Raw genomic sequence first — 21,207 nt, forward strand, 5'->3', positions numbered from 1 at the left:
AATATGAGTAACGATTTAATTACACTTACTTTTTTAGCTATCGTACAATCTTTAGTTTTTTGTTGACTATTTAAAAAGGTCAGATTAGATAATCGAATTAAATAGAAATTCATGTAGTCCTATGTTTTATGATCTAATGGTATATTAAAAAACACTTAAATAGACCATGAATGATATCCACTTTGTCTGCATTAGATTGTGCAAAATATGCATGTCATAACTGGTTAATGTGAAATTCTGCACTCATCCTTAGTCTTCAGATTCGGTAATTGTAATTTTGTGTCTTTTATTTCTTCCACATAGTAAGTAAGCTAAGTGGAAAAAAAAAAGGGAATATTTAGCAGAGGTGGTAAACGACTGCGTCTCGCGTTCGATTCTTGGTGAGATTAAGATTTGAATCGAGGATTTTCTTCTTCTCCCCTCCCTCGCCACCGTCCTACTGTCTCTGATTTCTCTAACAAGCTTTTGAGGGATTTACTTTTGACACTGTGACTTTGGTCTCCAGTTTATCATTTATTTATTCATTTGACAATTAAAAAAAATGTATGCACACAGCCTAACATGGTGGCTGCTTTAAATATTCTTCTTCTTCTAGCCATATTTTTAATTTGTGCCCGCTTCTAAATATATACTTTTTATGTATTCTTGGAAATCTACTGTATTGTATGTTAAATCGAAAAGGTTTACTTTAAGAATAAAATTAATAGCTATTGCATCTATCTTTAGCCCGCTAGAAAACAGGCTAATCTCGGATTTTTTGTTTATAGCAGACACACGGTCAGACAGGCTACACAAAACTTATAGCATCTTGCACTTTATGCTAAAAAAGTGTAACAGGTAAAAAATAAAAGATGATGTGAAATGCAGAAACAAATCCTAGAACGCTGGCACATCTGAAAATTAAAATGTAGTGAGTTTTGAATTAAAACACAATCTTGAGAAGTCTGATTACTTTTATATTTGAAAGTTTACTCAAGTATTCTCTTGTATTAGAAAAGTTAGCTCAAGTATTCTCTTGTATTAGAAAAGTTAGCTCAAGTATTCTCTTGTCTTAGAAAAGTTATCTCAAGTATTCTCTTGTCTTAGAAAAGTTAACTCAAGTATTCTCTTGTATTAGAAAAGTTAGCAAAGTCCCACTGAGTTAAAGACATAGTACAGAATCGGATTCTTGCTGCAAAATTCTGCAGCATTCTCAACAATCTTGTGAATTGGGGTGAAGCAACCGCCGTAGAATCGAACAGTTCCAGGCCTCATATCTCGGTAGCAGCATTTCTGGTCACCTGGGCACTGGGCATCAATTTCGCAGGTTTGCGACATCTCAGTTCCGTCTAGCATGTATTCTTGGGGACATTCTCCAACTTTTGGTGGTTCTAGGACTTTCTCTTCTGTAGCCAGAACATAATTAAACAAATAAAATTATTTTGTTTTAATTTGATAGCATTCGTAATATTTTAAAATATAAAAAAAAAAACATTATGAGACTTCAAATCTTAGATTAATTGCTGTGTGTTGGGAATATTTGATTTAAGAGCTCTTATTGTCCAGGAAAAAAAGAAGCTACAAATGTGATATCTATCATTTTAATAGTAAGTTAATGTCTGTAAAAAAAATTAATTGCATTCACATTTTGGTGAATGAGTAAAATGAATATGAATGTCGAGATGACAAGTCTATAAGCTCTTTAAATTCTGAAGACTGATTTCCTCACCTACTCTACTAACTGTAGTTACGTGGAAACTGTAAACAAATGTAAAGCTTTGGGACGTTGTGAAGCTTTCACAGCACTAATGTAAACCTTTGGCATCTTTTGACAACCTTCTACCCACCGGATACGCCAAATTCAAGTCCTAATTACAAAACTTTGATTCTAAGTAGATAGACGCTGCTCCAACGCCTCCATCGTTCCATTGACAGCGGGCTGTACTTTCAAATGTCTACAAGTTTAACTTTTATCTCCACTTGCCAGACCTCAAACCAAAACATATTTTCATTAGAATAGGAACAATTTTTTTAAACCAATTTTATTTCGTGTTGACGTCTGCTTGATGACCAACAGGCCAAGTAACACGCCCGAAGCAATTGTTCATTCGACTGGGACAACCAGATTGGTCTGAATTAGCCCCGCTGAACCTATATATCAGTAGAGTCCTTCGAGAAGAGGTCTCTATCCCCCCAAAAACAACAACAACAACAACAACAAAATCTTCAATAACTTACGCGTGTGTTGCCAACAACATCTGTTCAAGTTGGTGCCCAGTTGCGTACACACTGTACCATCGCTACAAGGTTTTTGTAAGCAGTCTATTTCTGTGACATTGTCAACCACAGGGTAGCCTGCCGTGGTCTTATCCTTGAAACTGCACGTATTGTCGTAGTAGACTTTTGACTCTGAAAGAAAAAACAACCCACTAAATAATGATTGACGATGTTGAAATGACTCAACTTGTATATAAACAAAGCGTAAATAGATAATTTTAAAGAAGTTGTCATGAAATAATTAAAGTTTTATGCGCAATACTTTATAAGAATTTGATTATGGGTAAAAACTAGATTGTCTAAAAATTGTAAAGCAGTACAAACTTGGGACACATGTAGCTATTGGCTTGCAAGGTGCTCTCTCACAGTTGCTCTTTACAAGTCGACATTCTTGTGTACTGGCGCAACTCTGTTAGAAAGTTAAAGTAAGTTACGTTAGAAAATTGTAGTTCTAGAGAGACTGAGTTCAGGGAAATAGTCCAGAGTTAAAGAAAGACTGAGTTCAGGGAAATAGTCCAGAGTTAAAGAAAGCTTAGAAATATAGATTTGAAATTTAAAAATGTTGTTTGTTTGTTGTTTTTTTACCTGAACAAAGTATAACAGGGAAATAAATATGAAAGAAAAATACTTTAGGAACTATTAAAAACGAACGAGAAATCTAGACAAGACAGAGACAGAAAGAGAGAGATGGAAAGATAAAGAGAGACAGAGGGAGACAGAAAGAGAGAGATGGAAAGATAAAGAGAGACAGAGGGAGACGGAGAGAGAGAGAGCAAGACTTGCCATTTTTGTGCAGGGATGTTCAGGCTCAGGTATACATTTACAAGTAGGACAACCGTTTGAGTCCAGCACGTTGCCATAGCTACAAAATAAAACACAGTTGCGAATACATGCTGAAAATAAAAGACAGAAATATTGGATTAGATTTTCTACTTACTTCAATACACAAGAAATATTGGATTGGATTATCTACTTACATTAACACAAGATGAATCTGTATTTATAAAATCAAATGTTTTTTTTTTTTTTTTTGTTTTTTTTAGAATATAAACAATATTTCCTAATCTGAAGAAATAAAATGTGTATTGAATTAAGATAAAACATTTACAAAATCACGCAAGCAAATAAAATTATTTTAGGAATTTACTCATAGAATCTATGGCTCTTTATAAAAGCTCAAAGGTCAGATAACAAATACTTTTTAATGTGGAGCTACAGGCCATTTATGAGATTTTTATTACTTGCTGTAAAATATAGATTTGTGTAGTGCTAAAATGCATGTTTCAGGCAAATTAAAGAATTCCAAAATATTCTAACATAGAAAATAAAAATAAAATAAAATATGAGAAAAATCATGGAAGATTTGCCCTTTCTTCTGACCTTTCTTTGCTTCACACTGACACGTCTGACATCCGGTACTGTCTACCACACGTGATTGACCAGCTGGACACGTGGTAGTGGCACAATTTAACTGAGGACACCGCACCTGGGCTAGAAGAGAAATAACGGTTCGCAAACAAAGAGAATAGTTCCAACATATAGCATTGTATCGTGGAAGAGAGACGTTTGACTTAATTAAACATACACTTGATAGAGTCATTAAAACAAGGGATAAAATCAACTGATTTAAGTCTAATAGTGCGTAGAGACTGTTGTTTGGAGATTGGTACTTGTTTTTTTTTTTTTGAAGGTGGAATTGCTTTTTTCACTTTATATTTTAAACTTAGGAAAAAAAATCATCTTTCTATGACTTTTCTAATTGAAAGATTATTGTTTTATAAATTAGTAGCCAAGGAGGTCAAAGATCTGCCTCTTGGGTTCGAATCCTGATGAGCATTAAGATAGGAATTGCAATATCTTTGTTTGCTTACCCCCCCCCCCCCCCAATCTCTAAAAGGCAACTGGCAATTAGTAAAGGCCATAAAGCGTTCATTGCCCTAATTCTATTTTTTAATTTTTAATATTTGTTAATGATTTCAATATTTGCTTGACATTACTAGTTGATGTTAAATATATTTAAAATTGTACAGAATGACACAAAAAGAATGAATATCTAGAACGTTTGATGTGCTACGTCAGTTATGTGTTTCCATTATTTATATTGTTTATTATAAACATTTCTTCCTTTTCGTTTTTTTTTATATTCATTAAATGAGCCACATTTTAAAGATAACTCAAACATATAATGTAGCCCTGGAATTAGAATGTGGGTTACAATGAAATTAAACGACATGCTCTATTTTTCTTTCCTTCTCTCTCTCTCTCTCTCTCTCTCTCTCTCTCCCTCTCTCTCTCTCTCTCTCTCTCTCCCCTCTCTCTCTCTCTCTCTCTCTCTCTCTCTCTCTCTCTCTCTCAGGAACCCCCATTTGTTTCTCAGTGTTTTAAGCCTGTACATCGTTATTGCAAGACCCGCTTTATTACGCCAACTCCCGACACACGTACCTATGCTTTAAGTCCGTGAATTCTAGTATCACTTTTACGTATCTACTCCTACACCCACGTCCTTCCGCCCACAACGTAGAAGCAGGTCCTATGTATACTATCTGACTTTACTTCGGCTTCTTAACTCTTTCTCTCCATAATTATTTGCCACATTCTGGTGGAATTAACGTACGTATCGTTAGTTAGGAGAGAATGAGTTAATTCAATATCTAAAATAACTTATTTGGCCCTTACACTCACGCTTTCCCTTAAAAAAAAATTAAGAGCTAATTACTTTCTGGGACACAGGTAGCCTCTTTTTGGCACGGTGGCTTTGAACAGGGTGTGTCTCGAACTAGACACGAATATCCAGTCTTGCAAATCTGTGGGATTCAGACAACGAAACATGTCATTCACGTTTCTATTTGTATGAAAACTCAACACTAACAATTCATTGTAAACATTTTTATTAAGAAATACATTAAATAAATACGCTTTAAAAAAAGCTTATATTAAGTGTAACTGTATCAATTAGTTTGTATCAGTCATGTCATTTTAATATCGTTTAGTCGAGACGTACTACATCTGTGTGGTTAGAATTATTTTTACCAATTGTTTTTGTTTAGCTTTTAGCCTTCTTAAAGAGCTATGATCATTTTACTTGTCTGGACTAGTTGGAAAGGTTGAAGGAAGAAGGGCTATCGTGGTGAATGTTTACATGATCGCTTTTAAATCCATAAAAAATGTTCACAAAGGGTGCAAAAGTCCTCAAGGGGACTAATTCAACTTATACCACCACATATGTCAAGTACGATTTCTATCCCTTGTTCAAGATACCAAACAAAATAATTAATTACTAATAGTTAATTAAATAATTGGTTAACTTTTTGAATTGATTCTTGTATTGTCAGGTAAAAGAAATAATTGTGCAAAGTTTCAACTTAATCCGAGATTGGGTGTGGAAGAAATAAATTAGATAGAGTTGGTATAAGCTTTGTAAAAACAAGATGGTAGTCTCATAAAATGTGTATCCAAGTAAGTAGCTTGAATATAGTTAAAAATAATTCTGGGAAACATTTACCACTTTGTCACAAGGATCAGGCAGAAGACATCTTCGTGTACATCCCGAGTAACAGCACCTGGCTCCAGCCTCGCAGTCCCCGTCTACCTGACACTCGTGGGCTGGGTACTGGGATGGAGACATCGGGACACATGCCTGAGGCGATGTAGGGCAGGTCCACAGTGGATCCACCTGCAGACAAGAATATCTAAACCTGTTATATCATTATATAAACTCATTCTAGAAGTGTTTATATATATATACATTACAGATTTGTTACCGGCAAAGTGCAAATGCAGGCGTTTTGGTACAAATTACGAAATGATTCTTCATCTCCTCCTTTGCCTAGGCATTCTAGAGAATTACTATTTCTACGTCAGGCAAAGTAGAAAAATGTGTTGTTTTTTTTTAAGAAATATATTTATACATTAAATATAACTGTGTGAAACAAACAAATGAATGCTTGAACTTGGCCTGGCTACCTATGATGGGGACATGGGGTTTGACATCCGACTCGGGCAGAGTTGTGTTTAATGAGCACTTAAAAGCAGCATGAAAACCTTCTCCTAGATACCCCTTCCCCCCACAGGTCCACAAATGAGATTGGACCACAGTGCTCTGAGCATGCTATAAGCATGACAGTAGCGCTATATGAAAGCTAATTAAAAAAAAAAACACACTATCTTATGTTAAGAAACCCCTTCCAACAATGAGTCTTACCAGACGCATTCAAACCCATCGGAGGAAAAAAAAAAAGTGACGCCTAACAAAGGAGGACTAAAAATACAAACCAGACAAAGTGAACGTTAAAAACTTTGACTAACAAAGAAATGAAAAAAGTGTGTAAGTCATAGGCTCCACAATTAATTCATGTTTCTCAGACGAAGCAACTTTTTAGAACTGTTTATCATTCGACTTTTATGATATACGGTTACAAGCACTTTTTTTCAATGGCGAAATATGTGTCAATATTTGAGACAAAAAAAAATGAATTGCATTGAAGACTTGCTAAACATGATCATCACAATCAACCATTTGATCAGCTTTTGAAACAATATTTAGTTAAATATTTGTTTCGTAATAGTCATACCCACCGTAAAATGTAATTATTGGACCTCTTTTCTTTCATGTTTCTTACACGAAAAAATGAAACATCATATCATTGCTGTTCTACAAAGCATGCAGCTGTACGTGCGTAATGTTACAAACTACACACTTGGAAGAACAGGGTTTTAATTATTTAGATTTCATGAAAACAGAAATATTATCAAGAGAAATTATATTATTAATACAATACTTTAAAACAACACACTGCACATTGCCTAGGGAAAGTAGGAACTAAAGAAATCATTTCTCACTTTGCCTGCATTTTTTTGGGGCGTTTTTTAAAATGCCAAGGAATTCTATACATTGCCAGATTTCGCACTTTGACGGTAACATGTATATTGCTAAATTTAACAATGAGAACCAGTTTATTAAAACTATCTGTAGATCTAGGTTGTATATCTGTACGTTATTAAAAAAAAGACATTGAATTCTTACCGTCCTTGGTGATCCCTCAATGTACCCACACACCAGGAACACTATCAGGAACTGGGGAAGCTGAGGTCAAATGAATAGAGTGGAAATCAAGGACTCACATTAACGTCAAATAGAAAAACAAGCTACGATTGGTATTAATTAATATCCCGCCACCGAGAGACGGCCTTAATTATTGCGGGGCCAAATTTAATGAATGGTAGTAGACCCCTCTTCTGTTATTTTTTTTTTACAGGAACACCTATTGGTATTAATTAGATCATTACATCGACAATTATTAAACAACATGCATAGGAAGCAATAAATGCAATGGCCGCCAATGAGTTAATAAAAGTTACGTCAATCGTAAGATATACTAAATATGTTAACCCTTTAAGACCTACATCCCTAGCTCTTTCTCTCCATAATTATTTTCCATGTACAGATAAAACGCTTCATTTGACTCATTTGTATTTCACTATCCTGTTCTGATGAAACTTAAATCACTTTTTTTGTTTGTTTATCAGAAAATGTTATCTTTGGTATCGAGTTATAGGCAAAAGCATGCTCTTTTTACACAGCACAAATTAAAGTTTATAAATCCAAAAATCAATTTAGTTTAATGGGCTCACATCAACGTTGGCATCGTCAATTAGGAGGAAAAAAGTTAAAAGACTGTGAGATGAGCCATGATTGATAGTGGTGACTGATAGTGATATACTAAATGTAATTTGAGGTGCCTCTACCATGCGCATGACCCAATTAGGAGAGATCGGTAAAATCGGCCTAGGTCCCTGGTCCGACCACTCAGAGTCTACAAGAGTTTAAAATAAATACAACAATGATACAAATTTTACACTAACCTTTATAATCAGAAATATTAATTGAATACTTTATCAAATTTCAAAGATGACATTTAAGGATGCGCAGTATTTTGAAATGTGAGTGAAACATTGAAGTATGAAGAATTAAACTTACCATGATGTCAAGACAGTGGCTGTAGGTCATCAAGCATCTCATTTATATAGACTTTTGCACCATTTTAAACTAAGTAATCAAATAGCATGTGATAGGGAGCATTTCTGGCATGCCCAAAACACCTGGAGTTAGCTCCTGGACCCTCAACACAAACAGTATCTGTACACATAGACATTAGCCTATACATAAATCACTAAGGCTCACAGTGAAACCCACACACACACATGACACAACACAGTTCACACATAGCCGTCATGTTTGAACACATAATAAAAGGTGAACTCTTCAAGCAATTACGATACACTGACGTCAGTTATTAGTAACGGTTTGAATTGTTTGACATTTACATAGGTAAACTTCTTTTTTTATGTACTAAACTACATTGTCCGTTGACTCTGATGCGACACAGGCAATGTTCTCTGTGACGCACTGACTCACAGGCCATATTCTCTGTGACGCACTGACTCGCAGGCTATGTCCTCAAAATACAACGTCTTAAGATACTAAGAATTAGTCAGAAAAACATTCATTTCAAGACATATTTATGTATTCCCTTACCTAGAATAAATTCATTTTAGTGCCATTGAAGCATGGGTTGGATTATCTGTATCAGCCGTGAGATCCCATGAGTTTCTTAATTTTCTAAAATTATCATTTACGGATGGATTAAAATGTTAATATACTTGCGAGGTAATGAAAGTATTTTTTTTTCTGAGTAACTTTTACAATTGTTATGATGAGATAAGATATTTGGCTCTTGAATACATGCACGGTGGCCATTAAGTTAATAATAACGATTGGAGGGTATTGACCAATAAATATCTCTCCTTAAATAATAAACACTTATATGACTTGGAAAAATTATTTTAAAAAATAATGACTAGCATTAGTTTGAGAATCACTGAGCAATCGCAAATCAGATTTTTTTTATTTTCCATTGCTATTGCCCAATCAGAATGAAGTGGTTCATGGGTGGTATGTTTGAAGAGAGAGGGGAAAAAAAAAGGGCCAATGTTGATTTTTTTTCACTAACGTGTGGATTGAAAATCGTTAAGCTGTGCACATGAAATGTCTCACATGTAAACATGAAACTTATCATAAATGATAATGTTAACAAATAACAAAAATATAAAGAAAATCATACAACTTATTTTATGTTATTGTTTTTTTCACCAATGAAAATGTAATCTCATTTTGAGAACAGTTTTGTTTTTCTTGAAAACATTTGGACTTGTTTTTTTTATTTCTTTATAACCCTACATTTATTTGTTCATTGTATTTATGTGTTGTTGTTTTTTTTGCATCGAAGTCAGCATTCATGTGTTTTTATTTTACCTTTCAATGTTGTTTATTTTCATTCAATAAAAGCTTATGATCTTTATAGTCTAGTTGCAACTGCAAACATTGGGATGGATTACTCCGTGAGCCTAGTGGACCAAAGTATTCAATGCAACGGTATTCCTATTCTCGGGGAGGGAATTAAACAAAACTGCTGTAACTAATCCTAACAAAAACGCAACCAAATTGTTTCCACTAAGTGGGCTGTCATACCACTTTGGTTTTTCTCCCAAGGTGCTGGCGGTCACATAACAAGAACAAAAAGAAATTCCCAGGGGTGTCAGAACTCGTTTTTCTCAGAATGAGTTAACTGGTAAAGGGCCAAAGGACTGAAACCCCGTAATTTGGCATGACTGAATTCACAGTAATGGCCGATGCCACTGAGAGACCATCAGACAGGACTAGGGGAGAATAGCTTCCTACCCACGCCTCTCCGCTGAAATAAATCCTTGGCAGTAATAATAGTGTTCATGAGTAGGACGACACTTAAGGAAAGTCACCACAACATTGTTTTCCACGCTAAAGTGCAGAATCATTGTTGACTAATGAAAAATTACATTCCCTGGTTCCAACATTTTTTAAAAAATCCAACTCAAGCTTGTTTCTCAAACTGTGTTATCTAGGACACAGTGGTAAGAACAAATCGTTACAAGGCTATAAGGTCCTCATCAAGATGTGTGTGAGACGCTGTGTGACTCGCTGTTTGGCCACTTGCTGAGTCATTTTCTAGAAAATTCTGAGTCCATACTGAGCTCTCCACTTGCTTGGGGACTGTGAATTCTCATTGAGTACCTGGCAAGTAGCTCACTTCACACTGAAGTGACACTCGTGTTAGGTCTCCGACCATCTAAAGAGCAGGGAAATTGTGATGTGGCCAACTAACTTTACGACATACAAAACAACGGACTTGTGGGAATGTATTCACATTTAAATTAAATAATGATACAATTTTATAATCAGCTAAAAGTGAATTACCCAAAGCTTAATAGTATTTTACAACTTCATAAAAATCATATTTTATTACTAAGTGTTTTCTCAGCATGTTATTAAACATTTTATGTAATAGCTTACAAATTATTATTATTTTAAGATAGTGTAAAAATGTTATTCGTATATATAACAAAAGAAAGTTCAATCATTAAAATATGTAACATCTTTATCATGTTTAACTTAACTTATAGAAATATTAGTTATAAAATAATAAATTACATGCCACCCTCAAGATTTATTGACAAAAAAAAAAATCAAATAATTTGTACTCTTTGCTCCATGGCACTAAAACATCGTCTTCATGTTAAATGTACTGCCCTATATTACATAGGCTCAAGCTTGGACGATATAAGTTAGAAATTAGAATAATTTTAATGAACTGTTTAAAAACGTTTAAAAAATAGAGTTCCACTAAATCCCTAATGGTTCACAACTGTATTTCTGTACTATATGAGAGACACCTGAGCTAGGTTTTTTTAGAACCCCGTAAAGAAGTGACGCTAGATGATCACTTGATGAGTGCACCAGTGGCTTGAAACACAAACTTGAGTTTTTCAACATAGCTTTCGGAGTCTCTCAATACATTCAATGAAAAGTCTTTGAGCTTTAGTTCAACAATGGTGGATGATAGTCAAGAAGGACATTAGGCTCAAGAAAAGTTTTAATATCAGACAAGGAGCAACGTCAAGTGTGTGCCTAACAGGTTGTAATGTTAATTTATGTCTGGCGTGTCGTCACGCATCAGGTGATTGGCTGAACAAAACCCAAGCTATAAAATCCAACATTAGATGCTAGTTTAGACATTTTAGCCATTGTCAGACATAAAATGATAGGTAAACCATTTTAGGCACAATATGGGGACATTTTGTATATCATAGATAATAATAGGTATCGTCAGACCTATGGCGATAGATGATAAATTACATATATTAGGCACTATGTCAGACAAACCTGTCTGGCATCAGACGATAGATAAGTATTTGAGGTAGTGCCGCCCGTTCAGCAGGGACTAGTCTTAAGTTTAACAACTTATAGATAAACATTATTTAAAAAAAAAACTCTCCAATATTGACATCTCATCAATTATTTTGATTTAGGAATATCATCTGGGAGGTTTCCGTCATTTATTTTAAAAAGCAATTAATAAAAATTCTAACTAGATCCTCAATCATGGAAGCTCAACTTACTTTGCCACTGAAAGCATTTATAAAATAGATTTGGTTTAGTAAATTGTTAATTAACAAATTCGAACGAAAGACCCTGTACTTTGTGCCTTTCTAGTTACTTGATGGTGTTTGATAACCCTAAACAAAATCAAAATCAGACTGATGCGCTCCCTGGTCATGGCCACATTTTTATATGCTTGCGAGTCTTGGACGCTGACTGCAGAGCTAGAGAGGAGGATCCTAGCAATGAAATTGAGATGCTACAGAAGGATCCTAGGCATCACTTTCAAAGACCGCATCACAAACCAAGAGATTAGAGAAAGGGTTACTGCAGCGACCGGACGCCATGATGACCTGCTAACTATTGTAAAGAAACGCAAGCTTAAAATATATGGCCATATTACAAGACCCATATGGCTCGCAAAGACCTTCCTTCAGGGAACAGTACCAGGAAAAAGAAGAGGTAGACAGAGAAAGCGATGGAAGGACAACATAAAAGAATGGACGGGCCTACCATTGATTGAGGTTTTAAACAAGGCAAAAGACAGGGAGGAATGGAGAAAGACGGTCGACAAATCTTGCTTGGTGCCCCAACGGTAAAGTTAAAGGTAAATTCCAAAACCCGCAGTAATCTTACTTCTGTCTTGTAAAATGTCTTAATTGAAAATAACTTCTTCTCTATCAATAATAACAAGGAAGTTAGTCGAACTAGTTTGAAACCTGAAAAAAACAAAAGAGAACGAGGACATCTTTTGTCAAGTACTCCGCTCTCTGTTGAACTCTTTGACACCTTTGAACCTTAGAGGAGATTCCAGAATATTGGCCAGGGTCAAAGCGTGTTTTCACAAGTCTTTTTAACGAATGACGTCAGTATTGTTTTCTGAGATTTGACCAGAAGATTCTTTGTCAAGTTGAAACTGTACAACTACAACACCGTAGGTCACGACTGTCCCGAGAATCTGAAATCGAAATAGTTCATTAGGGTTGTTAAATATTGAGCAACATTAAATGGGATTTCTAAAATACAAGTTATAGTTTCCTGGGTGTTACACATTGCATACAGCTGCAGGGAATTAAATTATTTTTGTTGCTTGTATATAATAAAAAATAGAAGCCAGGAGCAGGACAAGATCTACAGTGCAAACAGTGCAGCTGAGAGTGGCTCACCTCAGAGAGGAGCCTTGAAGAACTAAACAAACACATATTAATATTTATACTGATTATAAAATATAAAAAAAAACCAAAGAAATCGAGATACGAGCGATAAGTACACTTGTCATTACCATCATCATTTTCATTAAAATCTTCCTAAGAGGGTGGGGGCCTCCATAAAATACTGCAGTGGCCATCACTTTGTAAGATCCGGTGCTAGCAAGGAGGTACAGCTCAAGAGTTTCGAGTTTGAATTAAAGGTTGGGATCCTCAAGCTCATCCAGATTGAAGGACATGAAAGTAAAAGCGTTTGAATGTTGTCTTCGACTGTCTATTTTTTTTTTGGTCACAAAAACAGATTTAAATTTACAGTTACATAGATATTGAAGTAATTAGACAAACACTGTTTTTAATCAAAGGATAAAACATTTTTTTTAAACTGCATTCTTCAATGTACAACTATTTTTAAATATGTACTTCATTTAGGTTACGGGCATCTATGCATATTGATAGATTTTACACATACATACAAATATGCACTTAGTATAAAACTAAAATAATATAGATTTTTAAAAATAAAAATAATATGCACTGCGCCAATAATATAGTGTAATAACACAATAATTTATAGATTAAACAAAATGGTAGTATGAAATAAAAACATTTTCATACAACTGTACTTCAAATACAGACGGCGAAAAGAAAATCTTAATCGACTATCGGCGGACAATGGTTATGCATTCCCTGGTTGTGGCAAAATATGTAGGTCACAGCTGGGACTGCCTACCACGGGAAATACTGCATTCTTCATTAATCTTCTGACTCTAAGACAAGACATATTACTTAAAATATATTTATAACTTTCGATTAGCAAGCTACGTCATTTGTATACCAACATACACCATAATGAAACAATAATAATATTTGTTGTTTAGTACCACAACATAAGCTGATCAATCTGCTGAGTTGTACAATAAAAATATAAGTTTTGTGTTACCATAAAGATATGAAGACTGTAAGTACAATAAAAAAAGACTTACCATCAGAAGTAGTGACGTATCGATAGTGATCAATCCAAAGATATCTATGCCAATTTTCTCATTAGTAAGTTGAACAATCATAAGCTGTATCTGAAAGAAAAAATGATTTTTTCACATTCAAACTTTGTTTTTTATGAATCTAGACACATGCAGGGGGCGCAATGGCTGAGTGGTTAAGCAGATAGCTTCCGAACCTGGGGTCCTGGGTTCGAAAATCGGTGAAGAATTTTTAGGGCGCCCCTGAGTCCACTCAGCTCCAATTGATACCTGACTTTAGTTGGGGAAACTAAATGCGGTTGGTCGTTTTGTTGGCCACATGACACCTCAGCTCCAATGTCAAATGGTAAAGGTATTGGCGTTAATTCATTTGATAAGTGTTGTTGTTTTTTGTCGTATTATAATGTTCAATGATGACCTGCTAACTATTGTAAAAAAAACGCAAGCTAAAAATCTATGGCCATCTTACAAGATCTTCGGGGCTCGCTAAGACCTTTCTTCAGGGAACAGTACCAGGAAAAAGAAAAAGAGGCAGACAGAGAAAGCGATGCGAGGAAAACAGAAAAGAATGGACAGGCCTGCCATTGAATGAGGTTCTAACTAAGGCAAAGGACAGAGAGGAATGAAGAAGGGTGGTCGACGAATCTTGAGTGGTGCCCCAATGGTCCAGCAGACAAAGGGATATGTAAAGGTAATGTTGAAGTCCAAAAATGTTCCTTAACTTGTTCTTTTAATTTAGTTATGTTTACTTATAATTAAACGTAACATTTATTTATCATAAAAATATTCAAATTGTGGTTTGAAATTTTATTACAAAAAAAAAATATGATCAAAGTATGGAATGGATTAATCAATAGAGATATACAACAATTAAAAGAAAGTTTTGGAATGAAATGAAAAACAAGTATTAGCGAAAGCGGAACAATTATGACGAGAGATAAATAAGACGATTGAAGAAAAGAAATGAAAGATTTAGAGAGAACAGAAAGCAAGACTTAAAAAAGGACAAGAGAGAGAGATAGATATATGAGAGAGAGAGAGAGAGAGAGAGAGAGAGAGAGAGAAGTACTATTTATTTCCCTTGTTTGAGATAACAACCACAATAATTTGTTAACAATAGTTAATTTACTTTATTGGTTAATTTAAAAAAAAAATAGATTCTTGTGTTGTCAGATAAAAGAAATAATTGTGCACAATTTGAGCTTGATCCGAGATGTCGGGGTAATAACGTGTACAAACCTTTGACTAGACAGACAGACAGACAGATAGATTGAGTTGATAACTTCGTAAAAAAAAAGACAGAAAGAAAGTAAAAAAAAAGAGAGAGAGAGAAACAAATAAAGTGAAAAAGTTAAACGAGAGAATAAAAATAATTGTAGGGAGGTAAGGACGCATTAGAAATGTAACAAAAAAAAGTGGCATTTAATCATTTAAGCGCCTAATGCTTATATAAATTTATATAACTATAGATGTATACCTTTTGTAACCTGAGCTTTGATTGACTTGACCATGCTATAGCACCAATATTTCTGCTTATAGAGCTAGCCTGTTCATAACAATTACAAATGCTGTTTATTTTGCCATATAAAGCTTTGCTAATTGAATAGTACTAAAAAGACATAAACATATTGATAATGGGTTACAAATTGTATACGATAGCTGTAAACAGTCTACATGACACTGAATTGAATACATAGTTACACATTGAGCAGTCATATACATGTCTGATATAACCCACAAGTTACAGTTCACATATATGCAGTGCCGGCCGTAACTATTGCGGGATCCTATGCGAAACGGATTGTGCCGTACCAAGTCTGGATAGCAATAAGGATAATAGGCCTAAATGAAAATACATTTGTCTTTGTTTTACATTTTTATTCAATGAAAGTTGACTATCCCCCCCCCTTTTTTTTATCGCGCGTAAGCTCTTCGATTTCCATAGTGAATGACACTCCGAAATGACAATTTTATTTATTTTCCAGTAGAGTTTTATGAGTTTTCAGAGAGATTTTAATAATTTCAGGAGATTTCCAGGACTTTTTCGTACATTTTGCAATTTCATGAGATTTCAAGGAGCTCCTGGACTATCAAGAGAACCCTGATAGAACTTCTAATAGTTTATTTAAAAATTTTAACCTAGAATTAGCACGTGCTAATGATAATGCGGGCCCACTTAGGCCGCATTGGTTGCAGTAGCCTATGGCGCGGGCAAGGTATATATGGACCGATAACTCACAGCTAACTCTGGTATTGTGTTTTTGTTTTAATATAAAATGTACAACAGAATGCCGAAACTTATTTTTAACATTCAGTGCAAGTTTAATAATTAGACGAAATAGAACATTTCAAAGACACCTCCGTGGCCTATCAATACTATATCCCAAGAGACCTGACTGATTCATCACTAATGCTCCCACTTGCGGTGGACGAAAAAAAAAGTTTAACCTGTGTCTAACATGGGCGTAGCCGGGGGGGGGGGTTGAACCGATATGAATTTAATGAATTTTAGCTTTGATTTTGTTTATTTTAGGTGAGTTTTTAATACTAAACTCCCAGCGCAGCCAATGTGGTTTTGAGTTTAAAACCCCCTACCAGAGGGTTTTGCAGTTAAATCCCCGTCGTCTATAAAACATAACAAAAAATAAATGCAAACGACAATCCCTAAATTCCAAGAGCATTGCTAAGGAAGATTTTTTATTTTAAACACCCCTCCGAAATTTACGATCAAAGCCATTCTTCAATATAAGTCTATCGATACATCAGTCACCAGATTTTATGAGCGGAGCCAAGATGGGTTTTGTGTTTATAACCGCCATCCAGAGGGGTTTGCAGCTAAAAACCACCTCATAAAAAAAGCAAATTACACACTCAAAATGCTATTAGCGTAGCTAAAGGGTTTTTGAGTTTAAACCCCCTCCAGCAAGGTTTGAAGCTAAAAAATACCTCTTCCATATAAAATAAAGCGAATGTTCAAAAAACTGTGATTGACAAATGAATTCGTGTGTCATTCGTGTGTCCTTCATGTGTCCTTAACACTTCAAAACTACGTAATTATGATAGATAGCAGCTTGAAAGTTGGAAAAAATTCTACTTTATTATAATATATATGCTTATGCTTTTTAAATTCAATTATTAACATTGCTTGCAAACTAAAATTTTAATGAAAGAAAACAAAGAAGAGAATTAAAACATTAGATTAACATTACAATTCTATAGCAACTATTTTATTATTAGATCTATATCTAAACAACGAACAATGAATAATTTAAATCAACACTTTTTATGACGTAAACCTTCTACGCCTTCTCTTGTATCGCCTGTCTCTCAATGTGACATGTTTAGATCGAAAACAAAAACTAGAAAGGATTGAAAAGCTGATTTCTCCTACAGCCCCCCCCCCCCCAAAAAAAAAAAAAAAACAACAACATAAAATCAATGTAATATTAGTCTCTTTATCAAAAATATATTATAAAGATTTTTTTAAAAATAAAAAAAAAACGCCTAAAATTTCCTTTGAAGTTGTTTGTCTCACTTATATGTCTAGCAGTCTTGAAAGTCTTATCATTGATGATGCGTTGTCCAGTTTGCTTTCAATTTAAAAATAAGGCCAAATGATTTGTTTGAAATTGTATTACTTAAAACAATCTAAAACAAAAGGGCCAAAACTTGACTATTCATTGTCCATTGGCGAATTCCACGTGGACTGCCTTTGAGTTTGTGGGATAACAGTAACACAGAATCTCTTGGTAATCTTGTTAAGATATATTATTAATAACTCGCAAGGTTCTCAGGGCTATATATCTCTCACAATGTATTTCAGATTTAAATATTATTTTTAGAAATGGTCATCATGATAAAAACTTGGGTGTGTTGACTCGGGGGATCAAGAAATATGAGAACTCAATAGATATATGTTCTTGAAATAGAATATGTTTCCTATCTTTTTCTTTATGTGGGGGGAGTGGGGAGGATATACCACTGAGACTAAGAGAACAACGTATTTTTCATATGTACTTCAAGAAACTGTAATGTAAGGGGCGGGGTAATAATTGTTATTCTCTCTAACTGAAAACTATAATAGTGACTTACAATTAGAACTTGGTAAGTTGGTATACTCAAAGGTAGACTGTGAATCACTCTGATTTTTTTTTTTATCAAATTAAAGAATTGGTGAAAAATGGTTTTACTCCAGCGGCCTACTTGTGATAGTATTTCATAATTGATTGGGAAATCTTTACCTTTAATGTAACATTTTCTACCCTGAGTATTTTTGAAACAAAAGTAAACAGTTGCACTTACTGCTGACGGCAGCGCTCCCCAACGAATACTGGTCCACACAAAAACTAAAGTCTGCCAGATGACGTACGATGACTCCACCACTACCTGAACGCCGGACATTTGACCGCTGGCCAGAGAATAAATAACAAAAAATATCAGGACCAGACCTGAGAGAGTGGAGAAAAGGAAATGGAGCCTCAGCTGTTTACTTATCTTGCAAACTAGTTGGCACAAATACAAGTGTCTGGATCTGAAATGGATGAACATTGAAGATTATAGAGATTAAGACACAGCTCCGAATATCTCTCTATCCTATAGCGTATTTAAAACCAAACCTCTGCTGCCTTGAGGCTATACACAATTATGGGAAATGCTTCGGGAGTCAGCCTTTAGGCAGCTTGAAAAATGCTGCGTATTCAAAACTGTATTGGCAATTAACCCTTCCCATGGACCCCCCCCCCCATCCCCTTTTTTTCCAAACAAAAAATGAGTGAAATGCTGTGTAAACAATACCTTCTTGACCGTAGCTAACGTCCAGTCTCGTCCTTCCACGAGATAAGTCATAGTATCTTACGACTTAAGTCAAATTTAATTAGTAATAATAATAATAATAATAATAAGTATATGGCAAATTAATAAAGAAAAAAGCACTAGCACTAAAAAAATTGACTAACTGCATTCTGTACTGCAACAGAAAGTAAACACTAACAGCTATTACCTGCACTTAGGGAACTCTGTGTCAAACACTTCGTCCTGGTCGTGCGCAGATAATAGTCTCGACATGTCTTGAGACACACCTCCAAACTCTGCTATTACCAGTTCCACAAGAGATGAGTACAAAATAAAAAAGCCGCTGACCGGGATACATATAAAGAAACACGTGAAGTTGACAAAGAGACCCCAGACGGTGGATTGAATGTCACCCTGATACTGCAATGGGTAGCAATAAAACTCCTTTTGGTGACTCAGCCAGAATAACGCAGCACCGTTCAGAAAGAGAGAGGATAGAAAGACAGTCACGTTACCGTAGACAACAGCCATCTCCACATTTCTCTTGACGTTGGCCAGAGATATACAGAAGCCAAATTCATTCTGGTATTTCTGCAGAGAGTCCATGACATCTTGAAGGTAAAATCTGCAAACTATTGACTCGCTGGCATATACCAGTGAACTGTAGAACAGAATGAGGTAGAGCTGGACAAAAAACGACGTAGAACTATCAGAGTCGGACGGTGGGGAGGCTATAAACGTGAAACATCTCGCGCAACTCAAGGAATGCAACATACAAACGAACAACTGGTAGATTTTATAAAGCCTTTGCTGTCGAACGAGAGTCGCCGAGTCTTTTGCTTTTGACGGCATGGAACATCCAGCTATTGCTAAAACTTTCAACGGATAATTAAAAACTTGCCAAACGTCAACAGAAGAATTTGTCATTGTGGGCTGTGTGAAAAACTTTAAGTCAAAATTACAAAACAAAAACTAAAAAGATTCAGTTTTTACAAATTTAGTAACTGTGAGAGTAGTTTTAATTGGAACAAACTGAACTGAGTAGCATAGAAACTGAACTTGGAAGTTGTACACACGGGTAATTCAATACAAGCTAAGGCAGACACATACGTTACATAGCTCAACATTTGAAACTAAATTGGAAACATTGTGTACACTAGTGGAACCATTCTATTTTGTATTGATCGGACGAGCCAACATCAGGGCAGAGAACACTGTTGACCAAGCCATCTCTACTGTGTAACGATGAGGTCATAATTATTCAACAATTACAAAAGCCAACATTTTAATATTATTATTTCTTTTTTTTTTCTGTATAGTCCATGAAATTTGAACATATTTATTCACATGCGATTAATCAAGCAGTTTTCGTGTTTTTATGTGTAACTAGACACAAATTCCTTGTTAACGAACATACAAATACACACAAAAATTCAATAGCGGCACTTGAAATTCGTTCATATTTGTTGACATCAACATTAGTCTTTGTTATTTATTTTGGAACAGCAAAAGAAGAAACCAAAATAGGAAGAAATACAAATGTTATGAGTTTCTATGAGTAACTCTAGATACAATCAAAATGTTACAATTAATAACTAAGTGAACTTCTGAAATCAAGACAAACACATCGACTGAGACGAGACAATACAATGTAGACAAACACCGAGGACTCTGTGAGTGTGTTTGTTGGATCATTTGATAATGACTTTGACGAACACATACAGCTAACTTTTCTATTTTCGAATGTCAAATTCTTTAATAAAGTAATCTTAATTATAGATGTCCAAAATTCTAAGAATTCAAACTCTAGACTAATAAATAGGGAAACAGATTGTAATTGTTATTTCTTCCAGACCCAATCTCAGATGAAGCTGAAAATTTGCACAATTATTTCTTTTATCTGACAAAACAAGAATAAATTGAAAAAAAATCGATTATTAATTATTAATCAATTAACTATTGCTAAATAATTATATTGTTTGGTATCGAACATGGGAGAGAAATTGTACTTTACTCATGTTATGGTATCAGTTGAATTAGTCCCCTTTATACTCTATAGAGAGAAAGCTTTAAAGTTCGAAACTAACTATTGATAACTAGAAAAGTTTCTATTTTTCAGCTCTTCCGTGGAATAGTGGTCAGTATGTCCACTTTAGGGAGCTGAGCCTGGAGTTGAAATCCAGGTAACATTCACCAAGATACCCCCTTCTTTCACCCCCCCCCCCCACTCCGTTCCCAACTGGTCCAAGCAAGTGTTAGGATAGGTATTGAGAAAGTCAAAAGCATGAAATTGCGCTAAACAAAAACAATAGGTAAATATATTTCTAATCACACAGAATATTTCATTTTTAGTCTAGATCTAGTATTAATTTAATTTAATATCATGACATCCAAGCAAATTGATACAACTACGCTTAATATAAAAGTGTTATTTTTCCTTTTCAATGGACAACGTATCAATGACTTATTATTAAATCTATTTCTGAAATAACCCAATAAA

General features: G+C 34.8%; 2 protein-coding genes across 3 annotated transcripts; both read right to left on the reverse strand.

The window, feature by feature from the left end:
• Positions 1–948: 948 nt before the first annotated feature.
• On the reverse strand, positions 949–8,389 carry LOC106074467 (keratin-associated protein 9-2-like). Of its 2 annotated transcripts, none has more exons than XM_013235249.2 (9): positions 8,234–8,389; positions 7,280–7,339; positions 5,759–5,929; positions 4,973–5,060; positions 3,637–3,747; positions 3,040–3,149; positions 2,581–2,665; positions 2,218–2,388; positions 949–1,385 (listed from the first exon to the last, which is right to left on the reverse strand). In XM_013235249.2, exons 1-9 carry the CDS (start codon positions 8,273–8,275, stop codon positions 1,123–1,125), a joined length of 1,101 nt encoding a protein of 366 aa, XP_013090703.2. In that variant the 5' UTR covers positions 8,276–8,389; the 3' UTR covers positions 949–1,122. The 2 variants fall into 2 exon arrangements, with proteins under 2 accessions (XP_013090703.2, XP_013090704.2); XM_013235250.2 differs by lacking the exon at positions 8,234–8,389 and adding an exon at positions 8,119–8,216.
• Positions 8,390–8,792: 403 nt separating this feature from the next.
• LOC106074457 (uncharacterized) lies at positions 8,793–20,424 on the reverse strand. Its single transcript, XM_013235227.2, has 5 exons — positions 18,916–20,424; positions 18,219–18,447; positions 15,394–15,462; positions 13,920–14,009; positions 8,793–12,686 (listed from the first exon to the last, which is right to left on the reverse strand). The coding sequence occupies exons 1-5, from the start codon at positions 19,632–19,634 to the stop codon at positions 12,582–12,584; spliced, it is 1,212 nt and encodes a 403-aa protein (XP_013090681.2). The 5' UTR covers positions 19,635–20,424; the 3' UTR covers positions 8,793–12,581.
• Positions 20,425–21,207: the final 783 nt, after the last annotated feature.

This window comes from Biomphalaria glabrata, chromosome 6 (assembly GCF_947242115.1).
Source record: "Biomphalaria glabrata chromosome 6, xgBioGlab47.1, whole genome shotgun sequence".
Taxonomy (NCBI): Eukaryota; Metazoa; Mollusca; class Gastropoda; family Planorbidae; genus Biomphalaria; species Biomphalaria glabrata.